We start from the raw sequence: 27366 nt of genomic DNA on the forward strand, positions 1-27366 counted from the left end.
TTAGGTGGGGACGCTACATAGGGCCTACATTTCATGCTTACATACCTGAGTTTTTCTTTACATTGAACATTGAATTGAAGTGATATTGGTCACATACCATTATGGCTTACTGATTCATAAATTGTTAATTCACCTACCAATTATGTCTCTTGTATGTCATGCCAATACTCTGCTGTAGTTGATAAACTACTTGGTAATTATTTGAAATGCAAGTTCTTCATTTCCTGAAGTCAGATTAATCGTTGTTTCTCGTATTAGCATTGTCTCACCAGTCTGTCCATGCTCATTACACGTTTAAACCAGATGACTGCCATGTTTGTGTTACAAACTACCCATAGGGCCTACATTTCTATGGGAGATTATTTGAGTGCTGTGTCTCCTAATTAGAAAGTCTCTGACTCGCTTTTCACCACCAACCTAAACCTGTGAGACTGAAAGATAGTTACATTCACATTCTTCTTAAAGTGACAGGCACTCAATTAGACATACACTGTAAAAAATGTGACTAGTAGTTACTCAAAAAAATTGAGGCAACAAAGTGACAAGTAATATAATTGAATAGATTTTAATACTACAACTTTGACTAGAATTCATTGAAAAAGTCAACTAAATTTACACAATAAAATTAACAACATTATCAAATTATTTAGTAAATCCAAATTAATACCACAAGAAAAACTAACTTACATTAACTAAGTATCTATGCAAAATTAATTACTTTTTACTACATATCTGGGCCAACCTAATCAATATTTACTAATTATTTGGGCAAAATCAATCAATATTTACTACATATTTGGACCAACATAATTCATATTTACTAATTATTTGGGTAAAAAGTATTTATATTTACTACATATCTGAGACAATATAATTCATATTTACTAACTATTTGGGCAAAAGTTATCTATATTTACTACATATTCAGGCCAACCTAATTCATATTTACTAACTATTTGGGCAAAAGTGATTTATATCTACTACTTATCTGGTGTAAGTTGGACTGTCTAGATAAAAGTTTTTTGCATTAATTGTATTAAATCATATTTTAGTACATTGTCAAACACGTTCCAAACAACTCAATAGCATAGCTAACCCTAGCTTCTAATGCCAAAATTCACTTAAGTCAACCATGCATGAAAATAAACTCTTGAAAAATGTCTTGCTGAAGTAACTTAAGACACCTGAGGCAGGTACATTTAACCTTACTGCAAAATGTTTTATTTTACATGAAATCATACAACAGATCGTCAGATATTTCAAATAGGATACAAAAATAAATGCATTGCCCTCCTCTGCATTTTCTATCAACAATTTTACAACGGAGTCTAGCACTGTGTGTGAGTTACAGTAACAGTTCTGTACTATGCATGTGTACAAAATGAATAATCAATTCAACAGAAAGACGTTGAACGTGTCTCAACAACACATGAGTTTTACTCCAAAACGAGAAGAAAACACCAAACTAGCTGGATACTGCTTGCACCTGTATTTGAAGTGAGACCACAGAGACTTAAATGAAAGTACTTCATTGTTAAATAAAAAAATAAAGTTTAAAGCACTAGAATCACAATAGAAATCACAGGGTACAAAAATAGTTGCCTCTGACAAAATTAGGTGAAAAAATGAACCACTTCCTTAAAGAATGCCATTCCCACTGTATGGTTGATCGTTATTTCTGAAGAATCATTGCAACACTCAAACTTACTTGTTGCTAACTGTAACAATGTTACATTCAAATGCATGTCACACGAAAAGTTGCCTCTTAGATAAAAAAAAAGAAAGAAGACAATACCACTTACTTAGTATGATTGATGGGCAATTGTGAAGCATTTGAAGGTTACATCGTAAGAGTTGACAACATGTCAAAAGACTTCTATTTGGCAAGAGACCATATTCTTAAGCTAGCAGTTTGTTCTTGAGGTTGTTCACTTTTGGGGTCAGCTTTGAACAGTCCAGCTCGAGGAGGAGTTTCTGGAAGACTTCAAACGTATATTTGAGCTCCTTGGGATAGGCCAAATTTACAGCATAGATCAACCCAACGAGCATGGAGCAAGCCCTTGCAAAGTTGCCCAGAGCGGTCAGAACTTTCAGGCCCTCTACCACGATACCAACGTCGTCTGGACCTTCTGATGTATTCGCCTTGATGGTGTAGATTTTAATCCTTTGCACAGCAAGGTCCTGTGACACACTGTCTCCATCAGTATCCTGAAACAGCAAGCACATTGTCCATTTCAGACTGTTCAGAAAAAGGATTAGGTCCCAATTTGCTGCTTTTGAAAAGAAAACCTGGAATTGTCATAGCTGCATACAACATAACCAGTGGACATCAGTGTTTTAGAAAGTGATAATGTAATTGTACAATATATGTTCTTGCAAAGCTATGCAAATAACACGAACATGAGACAAGAATCATGAACAAGAGACATAAATGTACAAGTGCAAATATGTACTTCGACTTACATCATACTCTTTAAGGAGATGATCTAAAGATTCCCCAAGGTACACCACCAAACATCGGATGACAACAGCTCTGGTCACGTTAGTGGTAGGATTGGTTGGAGCCTGAAATGAAAAAAAATAAACATTATTCAAGGATAAAAAACATCCAATGGCAAGAGTTAGTGAGTGGAGCTGAGCGGTGTGAATATCTTGCCACCCGCTCAAAAGGCTGTTCACTCGGCCGCTCCTTCACTCAAATTCAAATCAAGTAATATGCAAATGATATTCCAACCCATTCCTAACCCTTCCTTTAATAAAGTATTAGCTAACATAACTCATTAAAGGGTACCTTGAGTAAGATCGCCTGCAACCTCAACCCCATGGTTCCACCCTTGGATTGGAAGAGATTCACAAGCTTCGGAGTATATTCATCCAGCTTGGCCATGAACTTCGACTCAAGATGCACCATTGTGATTCTGTAAAACTCATCCTGAATCTGAAAATTAAAAGAAACTAATGTAGATTATACTTCTTATGTTTTAAAAGCAGGAATACAATAATAGTGGTTCAGGAATTTCATTTAAAAAAATGATTTGAAAGTATCAAATATGCTAAAAACCACCACTGCAGTCCTTCACAATGGATAAGGAATATTTGCAAGGAATATTATGCAAGGAATTAGCATGCATGTGTAACTCACTTGAGATGCCTCAAATAGAGCAGGCCATCTGGCATTGATGTCCTCAATCCTGGGTGATTGGTTGACAATTTCATTTCTTCTGTGTGCAAATGTTTTCCCCATTTTTTCCTTTATCACTTTGCTGTTGTCCCTTTTCCTTACTTCAGTGAGTAGCTGAATCCTCTCTTGTTCTTGACTTTCTTCATTCTCTCCTGCCGGGTAAGGGGGGAGGTAGTTTACTTCTGCCTTTCTAGGCTTTTTGACACTCCTTGCAGACTTCTGGTCAGCAGGGCTTTTGCGTTTGAGTGCATTGCATATAACTTCAGGAACTCCGAAGCCTCTAAGTTTAGTGCGATAATTTGCCATCTTGTACTTTAAGCTTTGTTGCCAGCCATAGAAACCTGAGAATGAGCCTGGTTCCTTGAGAAATGGATACTTCGTGCAAAGTGCCTCAGCAACGTCACTGATCTGTGCACCTGATGGATATGCTGTATATGTATACATAGTTTCAGACAGTTTCTCAAGTATGTCTGCCTTCACCTTTGAAGTATTCAGAAGAGTTCCATTCTTCTGATAGTCTTCAGCTGCTCTTTCAAGGCACATCTCAGTTTCATATGCAAACTGTGGAATAGGGAACTCCTTTGGCCAATGTTGGCATCGCTCTGTGGAACTTTTCTTGGGCAGGATAACAGTAGACGCCTGTGAGGACACTGATCCACAGGATGACTCTGAACTTAATGCAACTGACTCTGCATCAGATCTAGGATCACAGTCACTTGATTGTTGACCAATGGAACTGTCCAAATTATCTTCAACTGCAAACAGGTCAAGAAGAATTTGGTCGGCCTTAACAACCTTTATGGTGTCCTTGTGTTTGATTTGGTCACTTCTATGGAGGGTAAAGAAATCTTCAAACTCAGAATCCAAATACTGGAGACTGAACTCAACAGATATTCCAAAGGTCTCCTTCACAACAGTTTGCAGTTCCTCCACAGTGGATGGGATCCCTGATGGAAGGAGCAACTTCTCAATCTGGTCCTCAATTACTACTCGGAGCTTTGCCTCCATCTTTGCCTGACAAAAGTGAATAGACAAAAGTTTACATGTTAGAGTGGTGGTCATCTAATCACAGGAGGACAATAAGAGAACACTTTATGGGTACAGAAGTGGCCAGAGAGAGCTCTGATGATGCAGAACAATTTAAATAACACAGCAGCTTATGCAGACCAAGTTAAATGTAGACTTACTTCCAAATATGGAATGAAATATGGTACACCATAAAAATTGTGACTGTTCCCTGTACCAGAACGTCAGTATAGGCCTAATACAAATGGCTAAAAAGCAAAAACCAATACAATATGTCTATAAACTAATAGTGACCCAAATGAAACCTAATGAACAGACACATTATGTTTAAAAGGTTGACTTATACGTAAAAAACGTATTCCACTAGTTCCAAAAGTGGACGGTTACTGAGCTCCACACGCAGATGCAGGCTACAGTAGGCCTATCACAAGCAGACGAAACAGCGCCTCTCTCAACAAGGAGGGGGGGGAAATCAGAACGATTCTTTGGCTGCAGTGCCTGCAGTCGTTGCGCGCTAAAGTGAAAACTTAGACACGGCTACACTGGAGTGTAGACTGTGAACAAATCGAAACACATGTCTGTCTGATACATAGACAGTAAAATATAGTGTCTCAATAAAAATGGAATTAGCATTTCAGCCAGACTGTCCATGAAAGGTTAAAAGCAGCGCACGCTGCTAATTGTTCCATATTGACGCGACACAACCCCCCTAGTTAAAACAGTTAGCGTTCTTTCAGCAACACCCATCACCCAAAGACGTTACTCAAGGGCAATTTACTCTCAGAAAACAAAATGTTGTAAACGTAACTCGCAAATTACTCACCCGAGAGTAGAATGTACTTGCTAGCTAGCTAGCTAGCTTAACGTTGGCAAACCTCTGGTTGAGGCGAGGACCGCGAGGTTGTAGCATAGATCGAGCTACCGTGCAGCAGCCTATTATTAGCCTACTTTATGCATGGAAACCAGATGGACTTATTCTATTTTTTTTTTAGCCAGACGCTGTTCAGTGCTTTATGCTTAGAACATGTCCACGGTGTTCCGTACACTCTGCCCCCTCGGGTTCGGCGTTTTGTTACATTTACCACAGAAGGATTGAGTGATATGATAACCAATACGCTTCTGGTATACGTCATTCAAAAGAGGAGGATCTTATCAACAAAACAAGCCCTCATTGGGGTTCCTTTGAAAACTGTGACCAATCCTATGAGCGATTTATTGAGATTAGAGCCCGATATTTTGTATGTTGACAGTAACAGTGTTCCGTACACAACGGTCGTGGAATCGTAACAGAGTTCCGTACATTGCTTTTGGACTTAAATTAAACAAACATCGTACTTCGCAGACGTGACTTTTACATTGTTCAATGCTGCTAGATTTGATTTGATTTAGATTGCATAGTCAATGAAGCGTTTTGTTTCTTAATTATGTGACTATGATCATGTTAAATTTAGGCAACATAGCTAGCCATACTGGCAAGTAGCCTAGGCTGATATGTTTACGTCCTGTAGGCTAATTGCCAACTTTGAACTCGGTTACTTTTGAAATAAAAAATGGGAACTCATCAACTCATTCTTATAGTGCAGCAGTTAAATATTTCATTTACATTTCAAAGTGTAGTGCTTATAACAGAAACTGTGACTCGTTTATGAACCCTCAGTAGATGTGGACGCGGCTCGGACAACTCTGGTTCAAAGTGTAGGCTATGATACGCATCACAACATGGACATTCATTGAGCCGTTTTAAATATGAATGCTATATCAAAGACAATATTGCAAAGTGCATGATCTTGGAGAGCTAGCTAAAGGTACATCACGTGTAGTAAGTAATGCAATTTCAAGAAAGCCATGTAAGACCGGGAACATAACATGAACTAAAAAACAAAAGCACTCCGTGAACGCATACCTCCACCAAGCGCCTCCTGGATCCAAACGGTGATCCGGATCGCTCCCAAAATATAATTGTTTCTTCATTGGGTCATTACTGAAAATTTTACCGAAATCCAGCCTTACGTGTTTTAGTTATCTTGCTTAGAAATCAACAAACAACCCCCGATATAAACAAAACCGCGTGTACTTCCTCGTCTCAGCACGCAACGTTACCAAGCGCCTGCCTGCACTTGGTAGGCTACGATTTGACAACGAGTATATTAATTATAAGACTACCATAGTTAAAATGATAACCATATATTAGGCTGACAACCTGTTGTGTTTTGCGAGTAAATGCATTTAATAAATAGTAGGCTATACAAATTTAATAAAGCTCTAAAAAAATTGCATGGAAGTCTGATTTGAAAGCACCAATCAGATAATATAATTTCAGCCAGAAATACTCAGGTAGACATGACTGAAGTTAAGAAATATTCTAATCCTTCAAAGGATTCACAAAAGACATAGGTCATGAATTAATATCAAATTAATTGATACAAATAAGATAACAACCTACCCCCCGGACAACTAGACAAGGTCCAACCTGGTGTTGGTTAGGAAGGGAGGGTGGGTGGGTGGGAACATAGAAAATCGATGCCTGAAGGCAACCGGGCAGGTGCCTGAGCAGAGTAATAAAGCCAATGTAGCATGTAACATTTTAATGTCCTTGTAAGACTATAACATGTACAACAAAATTGAGTACAAACTACCTATGTATGGCATGCCACACAGTACCACACAGATGCTTACACACTCTGCGTAGTACCAGAGGGTGCAACTGTCACACTGTGTCCACAGGAGGACCTGGCAGGACCCAGGCGTAGCCATATACCCGCACAGGGCACAGTGGGCCAGGACCTCCCTTGCGGCCGCTTGCCTAGGCCTCTCTCTCCTGCCGCCCCTAGCTAGGGCACCTTTTGGCAGCCTGTCTTGCTGCCCGTGCAGCAGTCTTTTCAGCCTGCTAAGCAGCGACCTGCTGCAGCCTGACCACGCATTGGACTGCCTGATCCTGCTGCTGTTGTTCTCTGCAGGCTGCCTCAGCTCAGCCTCTGGCCGGTGCATCGAGATGGGGTGTTGGCAGCAGCGGGGACAGTGGTGGAGGCAGCGGGGCGGCTGTGGTGATGGAGGCAGGGAGGGTGGCAGTGGTGGCAGATGAGGTGGTGGTGGTGTAGAGGGGTACCGTGAGACGTGTTTCCCCAGCAGCGTTCCTGCAGAACGATGGTGTGTTCTCTGGATGTCACCTGCTGCGCATACACGTACCTCCGCCCCTTGCAGGGCTCCAGACTAACTTTTTTCACAAGGAGCACAGTGGCCCCAAACTGAAAATGTAGGGGCACACACCATAAATCAACATGCTAACCAACTATTTGCATTTCAACTAACTTCCACGGTATTACTAATAAATACTTTGATGCAGAAATTACCTGCACTATTCCCAAAACACACTTGCATGTCTGTCTCCTAAACATTTCCTCACCTATCCAGACATGCATGCAAACATTTTGAAAACAAAACTCAGGCATAGGTTATTGAGAATGATGACTTTTTCTCTTCAGCATTGTTAAGGCGTATAGCTTCAGTCATCCTTTACTGTCTATGGTTATAACGAGGCATTGAAACAGTGTTTGCCCCTGTAACGTTTGCTGCAAATATTATGCAGACTGTCGCGATTGACTGTGATTGATTGGGTGTAGCACCGACAGGAGGTTAGGAGACACTGACAGGAAGGCTGAGATGTCGTTCCAAACTCTGGTAATTTATTTTTATGAAGTTGTACAGGCTAGCTAGCACAAGGGCAGCAAGAGGTGTCCACTCGAAAACACAAACTGATCACTGCTAATCAGTCAACCGCTTGTCCACTCGTCAATCACACAACACAACTTCGCACGTAATTTACTTCAACTCGATTGACTGACACATGCTCACACATTTTCGAAATCATACACACAGGACGCTTTATGATAGTCTTTCTAAATGGGTTTAGGTAATTATCAGGTAGGCTAATTATCAACCACACCTGGTCGGTGTAAACCAGGACATGTTAGCGTGTTAGCAACATGTAGCCCACCAAGCTAGCCGCTACTGTAACCTCAAATGCTCCCTGGATATTTTCAGGAAGGTCATTAATTACGCTATGAAAATAGCTTGAAATTATCCGTTAATGTTACACGATCAAATTTAATACAAACTGATAAACGTTTTTCAACATGTCTACTTTTAACTTTCGATCTGTTACACAGACAAGTTTATCAATATGTGTCCGCTATATTTGATTAAACTCTTCCCCCACGTCAATTGAGAACACAGGTAAAACCTTCCCCGGTGCCATTTTGAGAAATCTTCGGTAGGAAGTGTATGTTGACATACTTATTTAGCTCTAGCGGTCGTTCTGCTGCTCAAAAAACCGTGGAATGACGAATGATACAAAGAAAACAACGCAAGGTTTCCAATGAGACTCACGTTTTTACTGACCTGGACATAGGTCATTATACCCGCTTTCAAAAAGGTTAACTGTACGGAACACTGTGGTGTACGTATTAGCGTTGTTTTCGAAATAGAACGCTGTACGGAACTCCGTGAACTACTTCTAGGCTACGTAGAAACAAAGTGAACTAGCCGAATCACCAGAGTTAGCTACACCACAACAAACATACCCTAGCAAACTTCTCTCAAAATATCGTTCGACTACTAGTGCGTAGGGATCAATAGGCCAACGTTAAGTGGCCTTGAAGCCTAAAATAGCCTAAAACTATAATGAGAAGAAGCATGAACAGAAAAGGTCTTACCTTTGGGACAACTTCGATGAAATGGCGACGTCCATCCATGTGAGAGAAAAGTCTTGGGCGGAAATATTACATTAATACATCAATCTCCCTATGAGTAAAATTTACTAATTTTCCTTGTGTTTGGCCCTCCTGATGAAATTCAATTAAATACTACTCAGTGATTCACAGCAAGTTTTATTCACTCAAAACTGAGTAAAATAAATAATTATAAATTGTTGAATTCCACTCAATATGATTCCAAACTGCAAATACCCTTTTTTACTATGTATATCTCACTATCATTTATTTATTAAATATTAATTAACCCAAGTCTCACTTTTTGCAGTGTACACACCACAAATGTGATGACATTAATAGCATAATAATGGAAAAATCAATAAGATGTATTCATATTACTAAATATGTTTAGCTTTTAGTAATTATGCATATCATAAATACACTATTAACAACATATATACATTTAAGATTTCCAAAATATGAAATGGAAACCTATGACATAATAAGCCATCATTTTTAAAGTCTGGGATTGCCACTTATGTGAATGATCACACAATATTCAATATTACTCATGGCATGAAGGTGGTGGGGTCCCCCAAATCAGATCAAATTTGAAAAATCTCTAAAATATCTAAATCAAGTTTCTTCACTTCAGTGCTTTAGCCTACATTATCCAAAACGAAATAAAAAATAAAATAGAAATATTAAAACAAAAGTAGGAAAGTATAGAAATGGAAAAATCATTTATATACATATATACTGTATATCACCAGAAAACACAACATTTAAATAATAGGCTACAAAACAAAAAATAAGGAAACAGAGCGCAATTTATTAAAAATTGAAAGTAAAAAGTGGAAGCTAACCATTGCAGCATGTCTGACAATTCGCCCAAGCCAATGTGGTTATGTAAAAAAAAAATTTGTGAAAACACTCTTTGCCATCATCACTGTATTTTGTATACTGAATTGCGTGAATATTGTAAATAATGGTCTGTTTAGGAAGGCCTGTAAAGAGCCCATTATACTCAATACTGGAAATAAAAGCATGAATATTTTTTTAGGTTAAGTGTTTTTTAACTGATATAATTATCCGTAGAGTGAAGCACACAGAGAGCAGTCACCATCAGCTAGGCTGTACTTCAGCTTTTCTCTTTTCCATCACCCAAACTACATGTCCCAAAATGCACAGAGAACAACTGGAGCAGAGACAGAAGAGAATTAATTCAGGAAATGCATGGCCTGCACCAACCTTAATGTCTGCAGGTTGCAGAGGGGACTAGATAGTCCCTTAGAGAGAAGGTCAACTCCAGAATCCTCCAGGTCATTTTCACCCAAGTCCAGCTTTATGAGGGAGTTTGTTGACTGCAGAACTGAAGCCACAACCTCACAGGAATAATGTGTGATTTTACAATTGGCAAGTCTGCAAAAGAGTATGACAATATTATATGACAAAAATAAATGAAAGGTGTTTGGATGCTAAATGTAAAAAAGGGTATCACCAATGTTTAGGTCTGTAGTTTGCTGTGGGAATTACAATCTGATAGACAGAAGCTGAACTCAAAAACGTTACACATGTTCTTTCATGTTGACAAAAAACACTTGTGCTGATACCGCCTTCTGTAGGGGTTGGTCTGGTGACCCTAAAGTAATCTAACCAGATCAAATAAGACACGGGCTGTCTCAGATGGCATACTTCTGTACTTGTAATACATAATTTGAGTGTGTGAGTGCCTGCTAGTCCCTGGGTGGTACTCTCATAACGGCTGAATGTGGAATGGTGGACACTTTTTGCCCTAAACAGACACCATCTTGGCTACCTAGCTGAAGGGGAGGGAGCGTTTTCTAACTTGTGATAATCACGGTTGAGGAATCTGGAGCAGCAGTGATGAAAAACAGATGGACGCAAGTTATAACACGAACTGTTCATGTTTTGCCCTCAACAGAAACCACATCTTTTTTGTTGTTTTGTTTATTAGTTTCTATTTTCATTTTCTATTCAACGAAGGGTGAAGTGTAAATAAATTATTTAGTTAACCAGTGGGAGTGGGAATTTATAGGTAGGTTCACATTCACATTCACTGAGACCTACACAATACTGACACAACCAGCTACTGTATTTAGCCTGCTCCCTAAATAGACTTAAAACAATACATGCTAAATTGTTAATATTCTTTATGGGTATAATTTCGCCCATTACATTTGCATTTTGCACAAAGTCCCAACTGTTTCTGATTTGGGGTTGTAAAAATCGCTTCAGAGTGTAGTAAGCTATGCATCCTGTTTTGGTGGTGTAGTAATGTGTCCGTGCAGATGTATAGACTCAGGTCGAGAGATGCCAAGTAGAAGAAAACTTCCTTTTTTTATTATAAGCTACCGGTAGGTTTAAGACATGAGACATACACAAAAGAAAAACACTTATCAAAACGAAAAACACAAACATGGGACAATGCCCGATAGCTAGGCCCTTTGCGTACCCATAACGACCGAGACAATGTGCCCTCTCACGGCAGAGGCCCATCTCCCGAATGAAGCGCCCAATACTGTTTTATCCTATTGCCGCGAACCAAACACAGCAATCAATCAATTAACGCACCCACATATCCTCTAGGCTAGATAGGCTACTATGGAGCGCAACACATTACCTGACAACCTTCATTAAGTAATCATAACCTCTTCGCTACAGTTCCCCAAAATAACAAATAAAACAAAACTACAGAAACACCTGTCTCTATGAGCGCTTCCCTTATGGGAGCGCGCCCCGTCCCTTTAACTGGGTCTCACCTCCGACACTCTTGTCGCACCCCTGAAGACAGGTAGACGTCAGGTAAGGTGAACATGCAATACAAAGACACAATACATAGACAAACATTGGCACAGTCGCAACGGTTTCATTTAAGATGTTATTTGTGCGCACACGAAACCCGCCACAACTACCCCGACATTATGCCTTGCATCAGCCGCTACTGCAATAAAGTCATGTTTAGCGCACGGCCTATTCACTATTTCTTCGCATCATACAAAGGCACAATACATAGTTATTCCTCACTTATCAACATATGCATTTCAACATTTATTTTCTTTATCTCCTGTATGTGTAAACTGTATGTAATGACTGATCAAGGGCAAACTCCGTTCCCATTGTTCTTACTGGCGGGAATGCGCCCGCTTGCGTGACAGACGCGGTGCGCTCTGTCACAGGTGGTAACACATTATTTTTTGTTACATTACTACATTTAACAATTCTACTTGTTACTGTGGTTTGCAGTTATGAGTAAAGTGATCATAACTTCTGAACCAAGGGTGGTAAATTGATTCTGTTTTGTTTTCTCTGAGGAGAAAACTCTACTCATACTCTACAATAGACATTAGGTGAAAATTAAGATTCATCTTGACAAACTAATATTTTCATGTTTTTTTGAGGTTGAATTTTGAAGGTATTGTTTAAACACAATGCGTGTTACACTCAAACTTATTATAATAACTAAAAGCACTCCGAGAGCACAGACCTCCGCCAAGCGCCTGATCTGGAGCATTCCCAAATTGTAATACTTTCTTCCTTGGGTCATTTCAGACCTCTCCTGAAAAGCATCAAAATCCAACCATAACCTTTTGAGTTATCTTGCTAACAGACAAACAAACCCCCATGAAGACATAATCTCCATGGCATGAGGTAATTAAATATACCATAATAACGGGCTAGTTCTCCTGATTCAAATGATGTGTACATTTTATCTCTACATGGTAAGCCTTTTTGTGTCACAAGGGTATCAAGTCTGAAAAAGTTGACTGTTCCGTACCGTCAGTGTTATTAGTGAGCAACTCATATGTCAGTGTAACTATTACATCACCACTATACCCTCCAAGACAACGCCATACGCCAATATTAAGTACACTCTAAAAACTACTGGGTTGAAAACGACCCAAATTGGGTTGTTTCTCACCCAGGGCCTGGGTCACTATTGGACAGCAAACGTCTTGGGTTAGAATGACCTAGCATGTTGGGTTGGTTATTTAACCCAATATATGGGTAAGAAAGTCAACCCATATATTGGGTTATATTGGGTCATTCTGACCAGGATGTTGGGTTAGAGTGACCCAGAATATTACTGTGTCTTTTTGACCCAATAATGGTTTAGATTAACTTCTTTAATTGGGTTTATCTGACCCATCAATTATGTTGAATTATGCTATGCTCATTTTTTAGATGGCAGAAAGCCTTTTTAAGAAGCAAACAAGTTTAAAGAATATAATGCTGACAATTTTAAACAAATTACTCACTTAGTACTTTATCATTACTTACATAGTACATCTATCACTACTGTATGTGTTTTTGTGTTACACATTTACTGCTACAGTATAATGAGATGGAATGAACACAATCTTGAACATTTAATCTTAAATTTATTTAAAATGTATACAAAGTTAAAAAGCAGTAAATCCAGTCATCATACATGAGCAATTTGATAAAAGTACAGTTGATAACAGCATTAACATTTAAACTCAACCATAAACTTGGAAACTCAGTTGGGTTTCAGGCCAGTCCATTCAAAGTTTCTCTCTCCCAGTCACTTTCTGTCATGTGTCTGTTGCCCTGTCTTATTGAAGGTAGTCTATAAGAGAGAAGGAAGCATACATTACAATTGACAGCTTCTATGAATGTAATTAATGCAAACTTCTCAGCTTGTGTGACAAATAAAAGCAAACCCACACTAGCAGCCTACAAGTCAGGTGCAATAGTTAGAAGTAATGCAGATGTATACAATATATACACCACAATTAGAAAGTTTGGGGATGCACTATATTTATCTATAGATTTATTTTCATACAGAGGACATTTCAAAGTGACCCTACACTTCTGCACAGTAGTATGTCTATGTGATATCATACCTAATCACATCTTTGCCTTGCCTTCCTGCGTACACCACCTTTCTGACGCCTAACATAGATCATCCCCCATCTGACTTGCAATAGCAGCCTCTGGCTCCAGGCTGGGAATTCTGGCACCTACAAAAAAAAAAAAAAAAGAAAACAGCAATTGCCATACAATTTGTTATTGTTGATTAAGATATACTGTAAAATCATAGAATTAAAAAAAGCAAGGTAAGTCAATCAGGTAGAAATGATAATTACCTTATGGAGGCACCCTTGCCACCATTACCGTCTATATTAATTCTTGACATCAGGGCTCTGTCAATAAAATATAAGGTTAAACAAAATTATGTGTATACTGTACAACAAACTGAATTAGTAGCAAACAATGGAAAATATGGCTAAATTGCAAAATTCAATACTACTTTAGGTAAGTGCAATAATCATGATTACTTTCTGGATTAATGCATTACATAGCACATATGACAAATAAGCAGAGCATGCTCAATAACATACCCTGTAGTCCACACCCACTACGTTGAGGTCAGGGTAACAGGTAGTGCCATCAGGGTAGACCGACTTTGCCCTGGACAGTTGATAGAGCCTACTACAAAGTCATAACAGACACATGAAAGGAGGGGATAAACTAAACTGTTACAGACAGAAATGCACACATATTATAATGCTATATGCGGGTATACAGTATGTGTCTCTATCTGGTGAGTGAACTCACTTGCAGGCTTGGAATTTCTTCTGTATGGATGTAACACACATTTGGAACATTCCAAAATGCACACAGCGGTCTCAGGGCAGCAGTCCTCACACCACCTGCAAACAGGGGGAACAGAAGAAGGCTAACATTATTACATTGCAAAACTTACAGAACATGAAAAGACCATCACTGATGCACTACTGCACTCACATGCATCTTAAATAAACATATGCCTCGGTGTAAGTCATCAAACATGGCACAAAAAAAGGCTATAAAATGAAGAACATGAAGCCCAACACTACCATAAACAAACTAAAAATCCCTTTACTTGTCGGCATTATATTTCTGCTAATAGAAATTCCCCAAATGCCCCCGCATTCACATACACTATGACAGATCTATCAATGAGCATACAACACTACAGCCCCTAAATCAGGAGGTCAAATAAATTAATATTAGCCTACTTCATTCGTTTTACTGGTCCTCTTTCCAATAGCAACACTACATATTATGCATCAACACTATCATACATGTATTATGTTTAAGTAACGACCCATGCCCCATGGAAGGTCGTAAGGTAAGGTTAACGTTAACCACAACTTTCGTTGTGTCTGTAGCAGCTAGCTGGCTGCTAACTTTAGCCAGCATGGTAACAGCAGAGCCCGTCTACGGACAGCCACTTTAAATGTAGCAGCTAGGTAGGCTGAGCTATTGCGCCTGATGTGTGAAAACTCACTCTACATTCATAACGACATCTCAGACTGGATTATTGCTAGATATGATATTAACTACCATTCCAAAGATTCCACATGAAGGTGAAATTAGTAACTGGAAAAGTTAACATTAACAGCTAACATCGCTAACGTTAGCAAAGTTAGCTCGCTAGCACTACCTGATTAGCTATTATTTGCTAACTAATTATGATTTCTATGATGGTTAACGGCTGTGGTTAATATTTCATTGTGAAAACAGTACATTTTTAATAAATTCCCGTTTACAATTGGCATACAAAAGTACTATAATTCTTACCTTGAATATGACGACGGCTACAGCACACAGCTTGCAGTCAGATTCATGATAGAAAAAGTGACGGTTGAAGATCTGGCTGGAGTTGCAGGCAGGGGTGGGGGATGGGCTGCTCAATGAGTTCACCCAGTACTTGGGCTGCCAGTAGTTAAGTGACCCAGCTAGTGGGTAGAATGCCCTACATCTGTTGGAGATTGAGTTCTAAACCACCAACCCTGTGGCTGGGTTATGATAAATAACCCAGCATGGGCTGACATAACCCAATAAATGGTAAAAGTGCCACAACCCAGTAATTGGGTGCTGAAATAACCCAGCATTTTTTAGAGTGTAGCCTGCAGTTTAACTATTTTATTGACCTTATCATATTGTAACCATATCACTAACCTCAGTGTTTCCAGTTTGCAGTTAGTATGCTTCAGCCCAACAGACAGCAACCTCACTCCAGAATCCCTCAGAGGATTAGAGCTCAGGTCCAGCTCTTTCAACAGGGACTTTTCTGACTGAAGAGCAGATGTTAGGACCTCACAGGAATCCTCTTTGAGATCACAACCAACCAATCTGCAGTAACATAACAGATGTGGCAGATCGATTATTGCTAATGGTTTAAATTGAACAATATATTACATCACCAGTATTAAGTAGCGATTTTGTTGTTCTATAGTTTTTTTATAATTCAAATGCATGACAGAACTGCTATTCTTACTCACCGTGCTTTCCTACAAGACTGTAATACTATAAGCAGTCTCTTACGACCCTCACTTGATGTCTTGTACTTAGCAAGGTCAAACTCATCAAGTGTTTCCTCTGATAACAGAAGCATGTAGGCCAGTTGTGAACACTGGGTAGGAGAGAGCCGTTCTCCAGAGTCTATGTACCGCTGAATCTCCTGATAAAGGGTGTTCTCCTTCATCTCCGATAAACAGAGGATCAGATTCATGCATCTTTCAGGGACTTGTTTGTCTTCACTCAGAATTCCTTTGATGTACTCCACTGTTTTCTTATGGTTGTCTGAGCTGCTCTCTATGTGCACCAGAAGGCCTTGTAGGAGTTTCTGGTTGGACTCAAGTGAGATGCCTAAGAGGAAGCGAAGGAAAAGGTCCAGATGTCCATCTTCCTTCTGGATGGATTTGTCTATTGTAGCTCTTAAAAACTCAACCATGGAAAGGCTGGAAGGGGCTGTCAAGGCAGATTCTTGTGAGGTCAATTTTGTCAGGGCTTCTGTGTTCTTAGCCACAAAGGAGTGAAACACAAACAATGCAGCCAGAAACTCCTGAATGCTCAGATGCACAAAGCAATAAACCTTATGTTCGTCCATGGCATTCTCACTCTTGAAGAACTCTGAGCACATACCAGAGTACAATGTAATGTCTTCTTCACTGATGCCACACTCTCTCAAATTGTCTTCATAAAACAAGATATCACCCTTCAGCAGTTCTTTATATGCTAGTTCAGATAATTTCAAAATAGCCTCTTTGTTGGACTCCAGACGTTTTTTATCATCTCGTTCAAAGCCATGGTCATATTTTTGGCCCTTCCTACGTGTCTCAGTGAGCAGGAAATAGATATAGATCTCAGTCAGTGTTTGAGGATAGTCACTTGTGCTGGTAAGATTGATCATTTTCAGAAGCACAGTGGCTAAGATCCAGCAGAAGACAGGGATGTGGCACATGATGTAGAGGCTCTTTGAACTTTTAATTTGAGCGATGGCTGTGTCCGCTTTTGCTGGATTCTCAATCTTTTTCTTGAAGTAGTCATCCTTCTGTTGGTCATTGAATCCTTGTACCTCTGTCCACCTGTCTATGTGTTTAGGAAGGATCCGTTTGACAGCTGCTGGCCGGGAGGTTATCCAAATAAGTGCATTTGGCAGTAGATTGCCTGTGATGAGGTTGGTTATCAACACATTCACTGATGCAGTCTTCAGGAGATCATCCATGCCTTGTTCTACACTCAGGGAGAGTTTGCTCTCATCCAGACCATCAAAGATGAACATGATCTTCAACTTTCTCAACATTTTGGGACATATGACCTCTTCATCCAGTTCCTGATGAAAGTAAAGGAGGAGTTTGTGAAGAGTGTATGACTTATTTTGTTTCAAGTTTAACTGGCGGAATGGAAGTGCAAATATGAAATCCACATCCTGATGGGCCCTTCCTTCTGCCCAGTCCAGAATGGACTTTTGCACACATACAGATTTTCCAATGCCAGCAATGCCTGTGGTCATCACAGTTCGGATTTTCAGATTTTTCTTTTGTTTGTGTAAACACTTAAAAATGTCATTAGAGTTGATTTTGTCTTTGTCTGCCTTTGGGGATTCAATCCTGCGAACCTCATGCTGAGTGTTGGTGCCTTGACTCTCTCCCTCTGTGATGTAGAGCTCAGTGTAGATCTCACTCAGGAGTGCTTTGTTCTTTCCCTCCTCGGTACACTCATAAATCTCACCAAACTTCTCTGTCATCCACTTTTTGTGTTTTTCTTTGATTTCCTGTAGAATTGCATCTGCTGAGAAGCGACATAATAAGAAATCAATCCACTGTAATCAGCTAAAATAATTCACATACATTTTTGTATGACTTATACATTGTCATTTACTGTATACTTAGGCTACTTTGTACACTTACTTTGTATTTGTAATGTAATTACTTTGCAACTGTATTAATTTATGAGGAGTGATGTTCCATGGAAAAATGTAAATCTATGTTCATAATGATGATTAATTACTATATTTTAGTTATATATAACTAGTGCATCATAATTGCTCTGTACATATTTTATTAGTTAGTCATTAAAAAAGTCTAACCATTTCCCTTATTTGAGTCTTGAACAATTGCTCCCTCTCATAAAAAGTAAAAATAAAAGTTTCATGAGAAATCATTAGAGTGCACTCAGTGAGAAGTACACAAACATGTGGAACAGCTGTAGAATGTGTTAAAGTCTTACCGTCTTGCTTTCCTGACACTGCAGCATCCCTGGAGAAACATGGCAAGACGACCATGCAAATTCATTAAATGCATTTCAATATATCACTTACACTGTATATGTGTACAACAGGATATTCATAAAAGTGTTGGAGAAATACCTTTGTCTGTGCGTGTGTGAGCATGTGTGTGTGTGTGTGTGTGTGTGTGTGTGTGTGTGTGTGTGTGTGTGTGTGTGTGTGTGTGTGTGTTTTGGGTCTGAATATCGTGAGCTTTAATGCTTTGATGTAGCATTTTGTTTCTGAAGTTCATTTGCTGTGCCTTTGTGGCACTTGAGCAGTTTCCCAAATATTAACAAAGTAGCACAAACTGTTCGGAAGTCCCAACCAAGTCTATATTTGCAATAATTTAGGGGAGTAAATGAGCAGCCCCTCCTCCAGTGGCACGAGTGGCACAGCCCTCACAAACTCTCATGTGTGCAGGGGGGACGTGTAGTAGGCCTAGGAGTATGATGACATTGAGTACAGAGATCTCATGCAGTATTTTATGGACTGGTGCCTGAGGAACCATCTCCAACCAAAGAACTGGTGGTGGATTTGGCATGAGCAGGATGTATCTGCTGGGTCAACTCAGTTCTTCTGGGGTTCAGTGGGCGCTTTTGAGAACATTTTACAACTCAGTGGTGGTATCAGCCATTTTCTATGCGGTATGTTGGGGGAGCGGTATCTCAACTGCCGACAGGATGAAACTGAACAAACTTATTAAGAGGGCTAGTGCTGTTCTGGGATGCAAGCTTGACCCAATAGAGATAGTGGGAGAGAGCAGGATGGCTAAGCTGACATCTGTGCTGGGTGATGAGCATCACCCGCACTGAGCAGCTGTTTCAGAGACAGGCAGACACATCGCTGGTCCTTCCTGCCTACTGCTGTTAGATTGCACAATAAGCACCGCCCCAATAGCACAAGGCACTTTAAGACTATAGAGTTGTTTTACTACGATTTTTATACATTATACAATGAAAATGTATCTATTCTTAGGAACTGTGGCTTCCAATTAGAACAGGTTATCCTTCTTGTTGTATTTATTTATATATTATGTATTTTAGCATTAGCGCAGGACTAAGATGATGCGATGTCTGATAAATGGCTGTACACAGTGGCTATTCCACATGTGCTGGAACATGTATAGTGCAGGGGAGCATGGCCAAGGAGTGTGTACTGTTGCATGTCTTACTGATGATGTATGGTGTGTGTGTGTGTGTGGATGTGCATGTGCAAATTGTGTATATCTACCTCTCTTCTAGTCTGTCTGCAAGGTTGTTGAGGTTCATCATTCTCAGGATGGTCCGAGTAATTTTCATTCTGCCTTCCTCCCCATAGAACTCCTTCATCAAAGAGGCAACATCTGTAGCGTCACTGTGCTCCAGCTTTCCTCTGGGGATGGGCTCAAACCCCTCCACCATATTCTCAGACAGGTACATCCTGAACCGCTTCAGCTCTGAAGACTCATTCAACCCATCCAGAGTTTTGAGGAGCAGCTGCAGAGAGTTCACAGCCATGATGCTCACCTGACATACAGACAAACACAGACTATATTGCCAAAAGTATTTGCTCTCCTGCCTTGACTCACATATGAACTTCAGTCACATCCCATTCTTAATCCAAAGGGTTTAATATACTGTAACATCGGTCAAGCTATAACAGCTTCAACTCTTCTGGGAAGGCTTCACACAAGCTTTTGGAGCATGTTTATGGGAATTTTTGCCCATTCATTCAGAAGTGCTTTTGGGAGGTCACACACTGATGTTGCACGAGGCGACTGGCTCTCAGTCTCCACTCTAATTCATCCCAAAGGTGTTCTATTGGGTTGAGGTCAGGACTCTATGCAGGCCAGTCAAGTTAATCCATACCAAACTCTGTCAGCTATGTCTTTATGGACCTTGCATTGTGCACTGGTGCAGTCATGTTGAAACAGGAAGGGACCATCCCCAAACTGTTCCCACAAAGTTGGGAGCATGGAATTGTCCAAAATTTACCGAAACTGAGGAGCCAAGCCCAACAACAGCTCCACTGAGCCCAGAAAAATGATGCATCGGCTCCACTGAGCCCTGAGACCCACCGTCGCTGCTGCACCAAGCTGCGGACATTTTTCCACAGTGTAGTTCAGCCATGTCGAACTTGGATCTCAGTGTTCTGTAAAACATATCTATATTTCGCTGAGCCCAGTGGCAACCACAACACAATCTCAGCCACAAATCTGGAGGCAAACTATACACCTCCACCTGCCGCATCATGTTATCGTCACACACTTAGCCAGCAATTCATGCACAGAGTGCACACGCAGGAATATGCCAGACCCCTAAACTGCTCTGATAACTCACATCCTTCCTGCTCGTGATCTGGAATGCAGAGGTTGCACTTCCAAGTCATGCAGGAAGCACACATTTCTCACAGCAACAGGCTCACTTCAGCCTCTCACTAATATTGCGATTCCGGTTCCGGCACTGACGAGAGTGGCAGCATTCCTGGCCATTGAGATGTAGTGAGGAAACTGGGCAGGTAATCTGACTTAGATCTGCATCCACATCCTTATCTATAAGCGATGGATCATAGTAGCCATATAGGCGCTAATCAAACAGAGCATGATGCCCAATCAGTCACACTGACTGAATAACGCTAAATTGAGCCTCTCCTCCACTCCTCTAGATCGCCTAAATTCTGTCAATTTATTCCAGTGTCTAGAACACACTTGCATGAGATTTCCTTCTTACAGTCTTTCTATACTTCAATTTAACATTGGCAATTACCTCACTGCAGCCATTGTAATTCTACATTCTTAGTCTCCTATTACTGTATCCTGCCACCAATCTGGTCAACAGAGAAGATGGTCACTCTTGCCTATACCTCACCTCTGGACAGGCATGAGAGTGAAGGCTACCTCACCTCTGGACAGACATTAGAGTGATGGCCACCTCCCACTTGGGCTGAAGCTCTACGCAGGAGATAAGAGTCCATGACTTCACTTGGGCTGAAGCTCTACTGTGGAGAGTCCATGACTTCACTTGGGCTGAAGCTCTACTGTGGAGAGGCCATGACTTCACTTGGGCTGAAGCTCTACTGGCAAAGGCTGTTCAACATTAAAGAGAAACTATGCAGGATTGGCGATTTCATCTTAAATTTTGGTTTCGTTTTTAATTTTCGCTCGTTTTATGCTTGCATATTTCTCTGTAGAGCTTCCCCGACAGCTTTAGCGTGCTTATACACATATAGGCTATAAATATATAAATTGCAAGCGTGGTTCTTCTTGTTCTTTATGCGTCTCAGCCTTTCAGATGTAAACAGGGAACGATCGTCTCCTGAACAAACTGCAAGGTTGCAATAGCGGATAGGGACACTGGGGGCGGGAGGAAATATTACTGTTTTTCGATAAAACTGGTCAGTCAAGCAAAACAACGATTTCTAAGCGATTTTATGACTATGAAAAAGTTGCAGGTCTCTTTAAAGATAACTGTTTGTAGATTAAAAGGGTTCACTCTAAAATATTTTTTCGGTCATAAAATACCCCTAATTTCCCGACTATTAGCCGCGGCTTATACTTTGATTTTGCTAAATTTCTTCCGCTATGAGGTTAATACAGGGGGGCAGTTAATATGGCGTTAATATGGTTTTGTTTCTTTTAACTGGCATAAAACACTGGCTTATACACGATGCGGTTTATATGCGGGAAATTACTGTAAATTAGTATTGTCTCGCACAGACATGACACGCATATCAAATGAAAGAGGAGAAGCAGAGCTTTCCAATGATATCATTTTGCATCATAAAATCAGATGAAGTGACAAACAAATAAATATAGCCGCAAGCGGCGATGGCGGGCCCGAGCACCTGCGGTGCGGACCCTTGACATTTCGGAATCTAACAAAGCAACACGTACTTGTTGGTGGGCATGTGCATGAGCAACACACATGCCCACCAAATTTGGTTTCATGTATGTGTCAACCACAACAGACAATAGGCTAGGTGGCGCTATAGAGTCCCTACGCCACACCCTAGGCCAGAGCTCTATCCCTGACTAGCGGTAGCAATAACACACATGCCCACCAAATGTGGTTCATTTTCGTGAATGTATCAACCTCAACAGACAATGCGCTAGGTGGCGCTATAGAGTCCCTAAGCCACACCCTGGGCCAGAGCTCTGTTTCTGACTAGCGGCAGTGATAACATACAAGCTCACCAAATTTGGTTCATTTTCGTGAATGTATGTCAACCACAACAGGTAACACACAAGGTGGCACTATAGAGTCCCTAAGCCACATCCTAGGTCAAAGCTCTGTCTCTGACTAGCTATAGCAATAACACACAAGTCCACCAAATTTGGTTCATTTTCGTGAATGTTTGTGTCAACCACAACAGATAACGTGCTGCTAGGTGGCGTTATAGAGTCCCTAAGCCACACCCGAGGCCAGAGCTCTGTCTTTGACTAGCGGCAACAATAACACACAAGCCCACCAAATTTTGTTAATTTTCGTGAATGTTTGTGTCAAAAACAACAGACAATGCGCTAGGTGGCACTATAGAGTCCCTAAGCCACACCCTAGGTTAGAGCTCTGTCTCTGACTAGCAATAGCAATAACACACAAGCCCACCAAATTTGGTTCATTTTCGTGAATGTATGTGTCAACCACAACAAACTACACACTAGGTGGCGCTATAGAGTCCCTAAGCCAAACCCTAGGCTAGAGCTCTGTCTCTGACTAGCGATAGCAATAACACAAATTTGGTTCATTTTCGTGAATGTTTGTGTCAACCACAACAGATAACATGCTGCTAGGTGGCGCTATAGTGTCCCGAAGCCACACCTTAGGCCAGAGCTCTGTCTCTGACTAGCAGAAGCAATTCCACATGTAGCTGCCAAATTACATCCAATGTATAACCTTTTTTCTGCCTGTAACACCAACTTCCTGTTTCTTAACCCTATGAGCCCGACGGACGCAAAGTGCGTCAAAAAACACACACATTTTCTTTGTTACATTGCTCCGCTTTTATTAGTCACAGCGAGATGAAACGTATATTGCAGGAAAGAGCAGAACCGGGGCTTTCCAACAATACTAGACACTTGTCTGTACGATCAAGTATGAAAATAAAATAAAATGATGAAGTTAAATCAAAGTATATCATATTTACAGTCTATAATTGCTCTGCGTTCACCGGCACATCTAGAACTCTCGCTTGAATTACCACGCATCGCACAGACATGACACGCATATCAAATGAAAGAGGAGAAGCAGAGCTTTGCATTGATACCAAATACATCGATCATTTCGTATGATAAAATCAGACTAAGTTACAAACAAATAATAATGTCATATAGCTTTGGGTACCTTTACTCTCGTTTGATTTCCTTGTGAAACCGCTATCAAAAAGATATGGCACGCATGTCAGATGAAAGAGGAGAGCTGGAGCTATCCAGATACCAAATACAACCTTCTAGGCCATAAAACAGACGAAGTGACAGCAAAATAATAACTTCATTTAGCTCCACTTACCTCGTGTTTTTGTGTGGCATAATAGCCTATGTTCATAATCCAATGTTATCATGTGTTTCTCTATGACAAGTCACGTTCATAACACGGTTTTGAGATCCTAGCAAACTCCTGTATGGTATCCAATTCAAGACTCATATTGCATCCAAATTTGTTTGACAAATAAACACTTTTTGCCTTTCCTTTGTTCATTGCAATGCAGTAAAACAAATATTATAGAGAATCATCATCTACTATTTTGATTCATTTATGCTTGCTCTTGGTGCAATACATGCATCCTTCAATGGTGCATATTAAGTTAGCCTATTCACTTTCGTTTTTGAGACCGACATAACCTTAGCCTACACTCAGACATGACGTCAGATGGCGCACTCCGCTCCTGATGCACATGAAAGTACCGAAATTTAGCACCGTTCAATTTCACGTGAAGCAATACCCGGTAGTACCGACGTGATTCGGTCGGTACCGGTAAAAGTACAGGGGTCGGTACCCAGTTAAAGGTGACATAGAATGGAAATAATTTTTTTCTTGGTTTTCATGAATTATGAGAGGTTGTGCATAAACAAACAGCTATCATGAACATGAGGCATGGTTGTGCCCTCCTTATGAAAATCTTGAACTTAGAAATAGACACTAAAAAATGGGCAAATTAGAAAAGAGCCTGCTTGTGATGTCAGACATCGCAAAGCCATTGAAGTTCAATTGGGGTTGCCAAAGAGGGCGCCATTTAGGATAAGAGACCATTTCAATACCCAGCCTAAATATATGGTTTTAATTAGTCTTGTAAAATTGCAATTGAGTTTATTTGCAATTACTAAATCAAAGTTGAATATATACTATTTTAAGATCAGAGAACACAGTACTCAATTCATCCATTCTATGTCCTCTTTAATCGCCCCTATCTCAGAAATGTTATGAACTGCACAAAATTTAATGTGTATGATTGACCGGACATCCTCTGGGAGAATGCCATTTTTATCCATGGGGGGGGCTATAAAATAAATAAATGTGTATTTAATGACTGTATAGGCTACGATCGGCCTGTAGAGGGTGCTATTCTGCGAAGGGTTGGTTAAAAATACACACTATCAATCCACTACCACTGCATAAAATAGACGTAAGACAAAGTTGAAACTGGAGGCAAGAAAAGCGTGATATGCTAAAGAAATTATACGTACAACCTTTCAATTTGCAAATAGAACATTTTCACTCACAACTAACAATTTTGACACAAAGCAAAAGTTTATGACTTGAACGGAAAGGAAAGACGATAGATTCACAATCATTTCTTAAAGGGATATTCCGCCATTTTTGGAAATACGCTCATTTTCCACCTCCCCTCGAGCAAAACAATCGATATTTACCTTGTTCCCGTTCATCCAGCCATTCTGTGAGTCTGGCGATACAACTTTTAGCTTCAGCCTAGCATAGATCATTGAATCGGATTAGACCATTAGCTTCTCGCCTGCTAGCTTCATGTTTAAAAGTGACTAAGATTTCTGGTAATTTTCCCATTTAAAACATGTCTCCTCTCAAGTTAGAAAGTGCAATAAGACCAACTGAAAATGAAACCTGCCGTTTTTCTAGGCTGATTTGACATGGAACTACACTCTCATCTGGCGTAATAATCAAGGCAACTTGCAAACGTACCATAGGCGCAGTGATATCGTACGCAGCATCTGAAAATAGTCCCCATAGACAACAAGCAGTAGTAGTGCCAGTAGTTTGCAAGTTGCCTTGATTATTACGCCAGATGAGAGTGTAGTTCCATGTCAAATCAGCCTAGAAAAACGCCAGGTTTCATTTTCAGTTGGTCTTATTGCACTTTCCAACTTGAGAGGAGACACGTTTTAAATGGGAAAATTACCAGAAATCTTAGTCACTTTTAAACATGAAGCTAGCAGGCGAGAAGCTAATGGTCTAATCCGATTCAATGATCTATGCTAGGCTGAAGCTAAAAGTTGTATCGCCAGACTCACAGAATGGCTGGATGAACGGGAACAAGGTAAATATCGATTGTTTTGCTCGAGGGGAGGTGGAAAATGAGCGTATTTCCAAAAATGGCGGAATATCCCTTTAAGACTTTTCAAATCTGTGTTTTTGCTTGAATTTTTAATGTCTTGCTTGTATTTAAGAAGACAGACAAATCCACTGCATAAAATAGATGTAAGTGTCTTACCTAAGAGTCCAGTGTTGCAGACCCCAATGTTCAGGAAGTATAAACCCTGTGTGGGCACAGACGAAGCATCATGTGAGCAGAGAGAGATGTCTACATTTCCTGTCAACAGTCAAAGGGAGGGGCACCCACAGTTTCAGAGGAACTTGAAAGAGCTGTCACTCTCGAGCCATAAGGAACGAACCGTTACACTCAGACTATGATGTGTTGCGTAAATTACATTTCTGCTAGTAGTACTTCAGATAAATGGCAGCTAACAAGGTTTGTTGTTAGCGCAAGTAGCTGCAGTGTGAGGCCCACTGACAAACTAAAGCAGAAAGGAAAGGAGAGACGATAGATTCACAATAACTTTTAAAAGTTTGCTTTTGTTTTCAAAACTGTTTTTGCTTGGATTTTTTTTATTTCTTGCTTGCATTTAAAAAGACACAAAATGACATTCACTGCCACTGCATAAAATGGATGTACTGTAAGTGTCTTTCAGAGTTGCAGACCGCAATTTTCAGGAAGTGTATAAACCCTTTGCATGCACAAAGCATTTCTAGAAAAAACAAAGTTGAAACTGGAGGCAAAAAAAACATGAAATGCTAAAAAAAATATGCTTACAACCTTTCAATTTGCGAATAGAACCTATTGACTCACAACTTTTTGGCACACTTTTGACACAAAGCAAAAGTATATGACTTGAACGTAAAGGAAAGACGATAGATTCACAATCATTTCTTAGTGTGGTTCTGTGATTTTGCTTGAATGTTTAATGTCTTGCTTGTATTTTAAAAGACAGACAAATCCACTACCACTGCATATAATAGATGTAGGCTAAGTGTCTTACCTAAGAGTCCAGTGTTGCAGACCCCAATGTTCAGGAAGTATAAACCCTGTGTGGGCACAGAAGCATTATGTGAGCAGAGAGAGATGTGCACATTTCCTGTCAACAGTCAATGGGAGGGGCACTTGGTATATTTGTTGTCTCTTTTATCAGATACATAACATAATTAACATAGCCAGGGATGTTGGACTGAATTAATGAATGTCAGACAATATGTAAAGTTAATTTGAAAATGTGCAAAATGGTTTAGTCCGTCTCCGTCTGCAGTATGAGCTACACTGTAAAAAATGTACTGTAAAATTTACAGTAACTTACTGGCAACAATTGGCCAGTAAGTTACTGTGAATACCTTTTACAGTAAAGGTACTGTATTTCCATTTAC

At 40.1% G+C, this 27366-nt stretch overlaps 2 protein-coding genes and 1 long non-coding RNA gene across 4 annotated transcripts in view; all 3 read right to left on the reverse strand.

Annotated features, from left to right (window-relative positions):
• Positions 1–27020, reverse strand: part of LOC134099502 (NACHT, LRR and PYD domains-containing protein 12-like) — a 48765-nt gene extending 21745 nt beyond the window's left edge. Inside the window, exons 1-7 of the mRNA XM_062552429.1 lie at positions 26988–27020; positions 26162–26207; positions 19733–20007; positions 18463–18491; positions 16233–18024; positions 15910–16083; positions 10168–10338 (exon numbers count right to left, since the gene is read on the reverse strand). Of these exons, the coding sequence (XP_062408413.1) occupies positions 10168–10338; positions 15910–16083; positions 16233–18024; positions 18463–18491; positions 19733–19998 (2432 nt within the window). The 5' untranslated portion in view covers positions 19999–20007; positions 26162–26207; positions 26988–27020. The remainder of the gene's footprint in view (positions 1–10167; positions 10339–15909; positions 16084–16232; positions 18025–18462; positions 18492–19732; positions 20008–26161; positions 26208–26987) is intronic.
• LOC134101148 (uncharacterized) lies at positions 1205–9004 on the reverse strand. 2 transcript variants are annotated; one of them, XM_062554774.1, is made up of 5 exons: positions 8920–9004; positions 3143–4195; positions 2792–2938; positions 2464–2565; positions 1205–2208 (listed from the first exon to the last, which is right to left on the reverse strand). In XM_062554774.1, exons 1-5 carry the CDS (start codon positions 8956–8958, stop codon positions 1900–1902), a joined length of 1650 nt encoding a protein of 549 aa, XP_062410758.1. In that variant the 5' UTR covers positions 8959–9004; the 3' UTR covers positions 1205–1899. The 2 variants fall into 2 exon arrangements, with proteins under 2 accessions (XP_062410758.1, XP_062410823.1); XM_062554839.1 differs by lacking the exon at positions 8920–9004 and adding an exon at positions 5031–5525.
• Positions 13400–14412, reverse strand: LOC134062144 (uncharacterized). Its single transcript, XR_009935415.1, has 4 exons — positions 14304–14412; positions 14049–14105; positions 13806–13922; positions 13400–13528 (listed from the first exon to the last, which is right to left on the reverse strand). It is a non-coding gene; the product is annotated as an uncharacterized LOC134062144 (long non-coding RNA).
• Positions 27021–27366: the final 346 nt, after the last annotated feature.

Source organism: Sardina pilchardus, chromosome 1, assembly GCF_963854185.1.
Source record: "Sardina pilchardus chromosome 1, fSarPil1.1, whole genome shotgun sequence".
Classification (NCBI taxonomy): Eukaryota; Metazoa; Chordata; class Actinopteri; order Clupeiformes; family Clupeidae; genus Sardina; species Sardina pilchardus.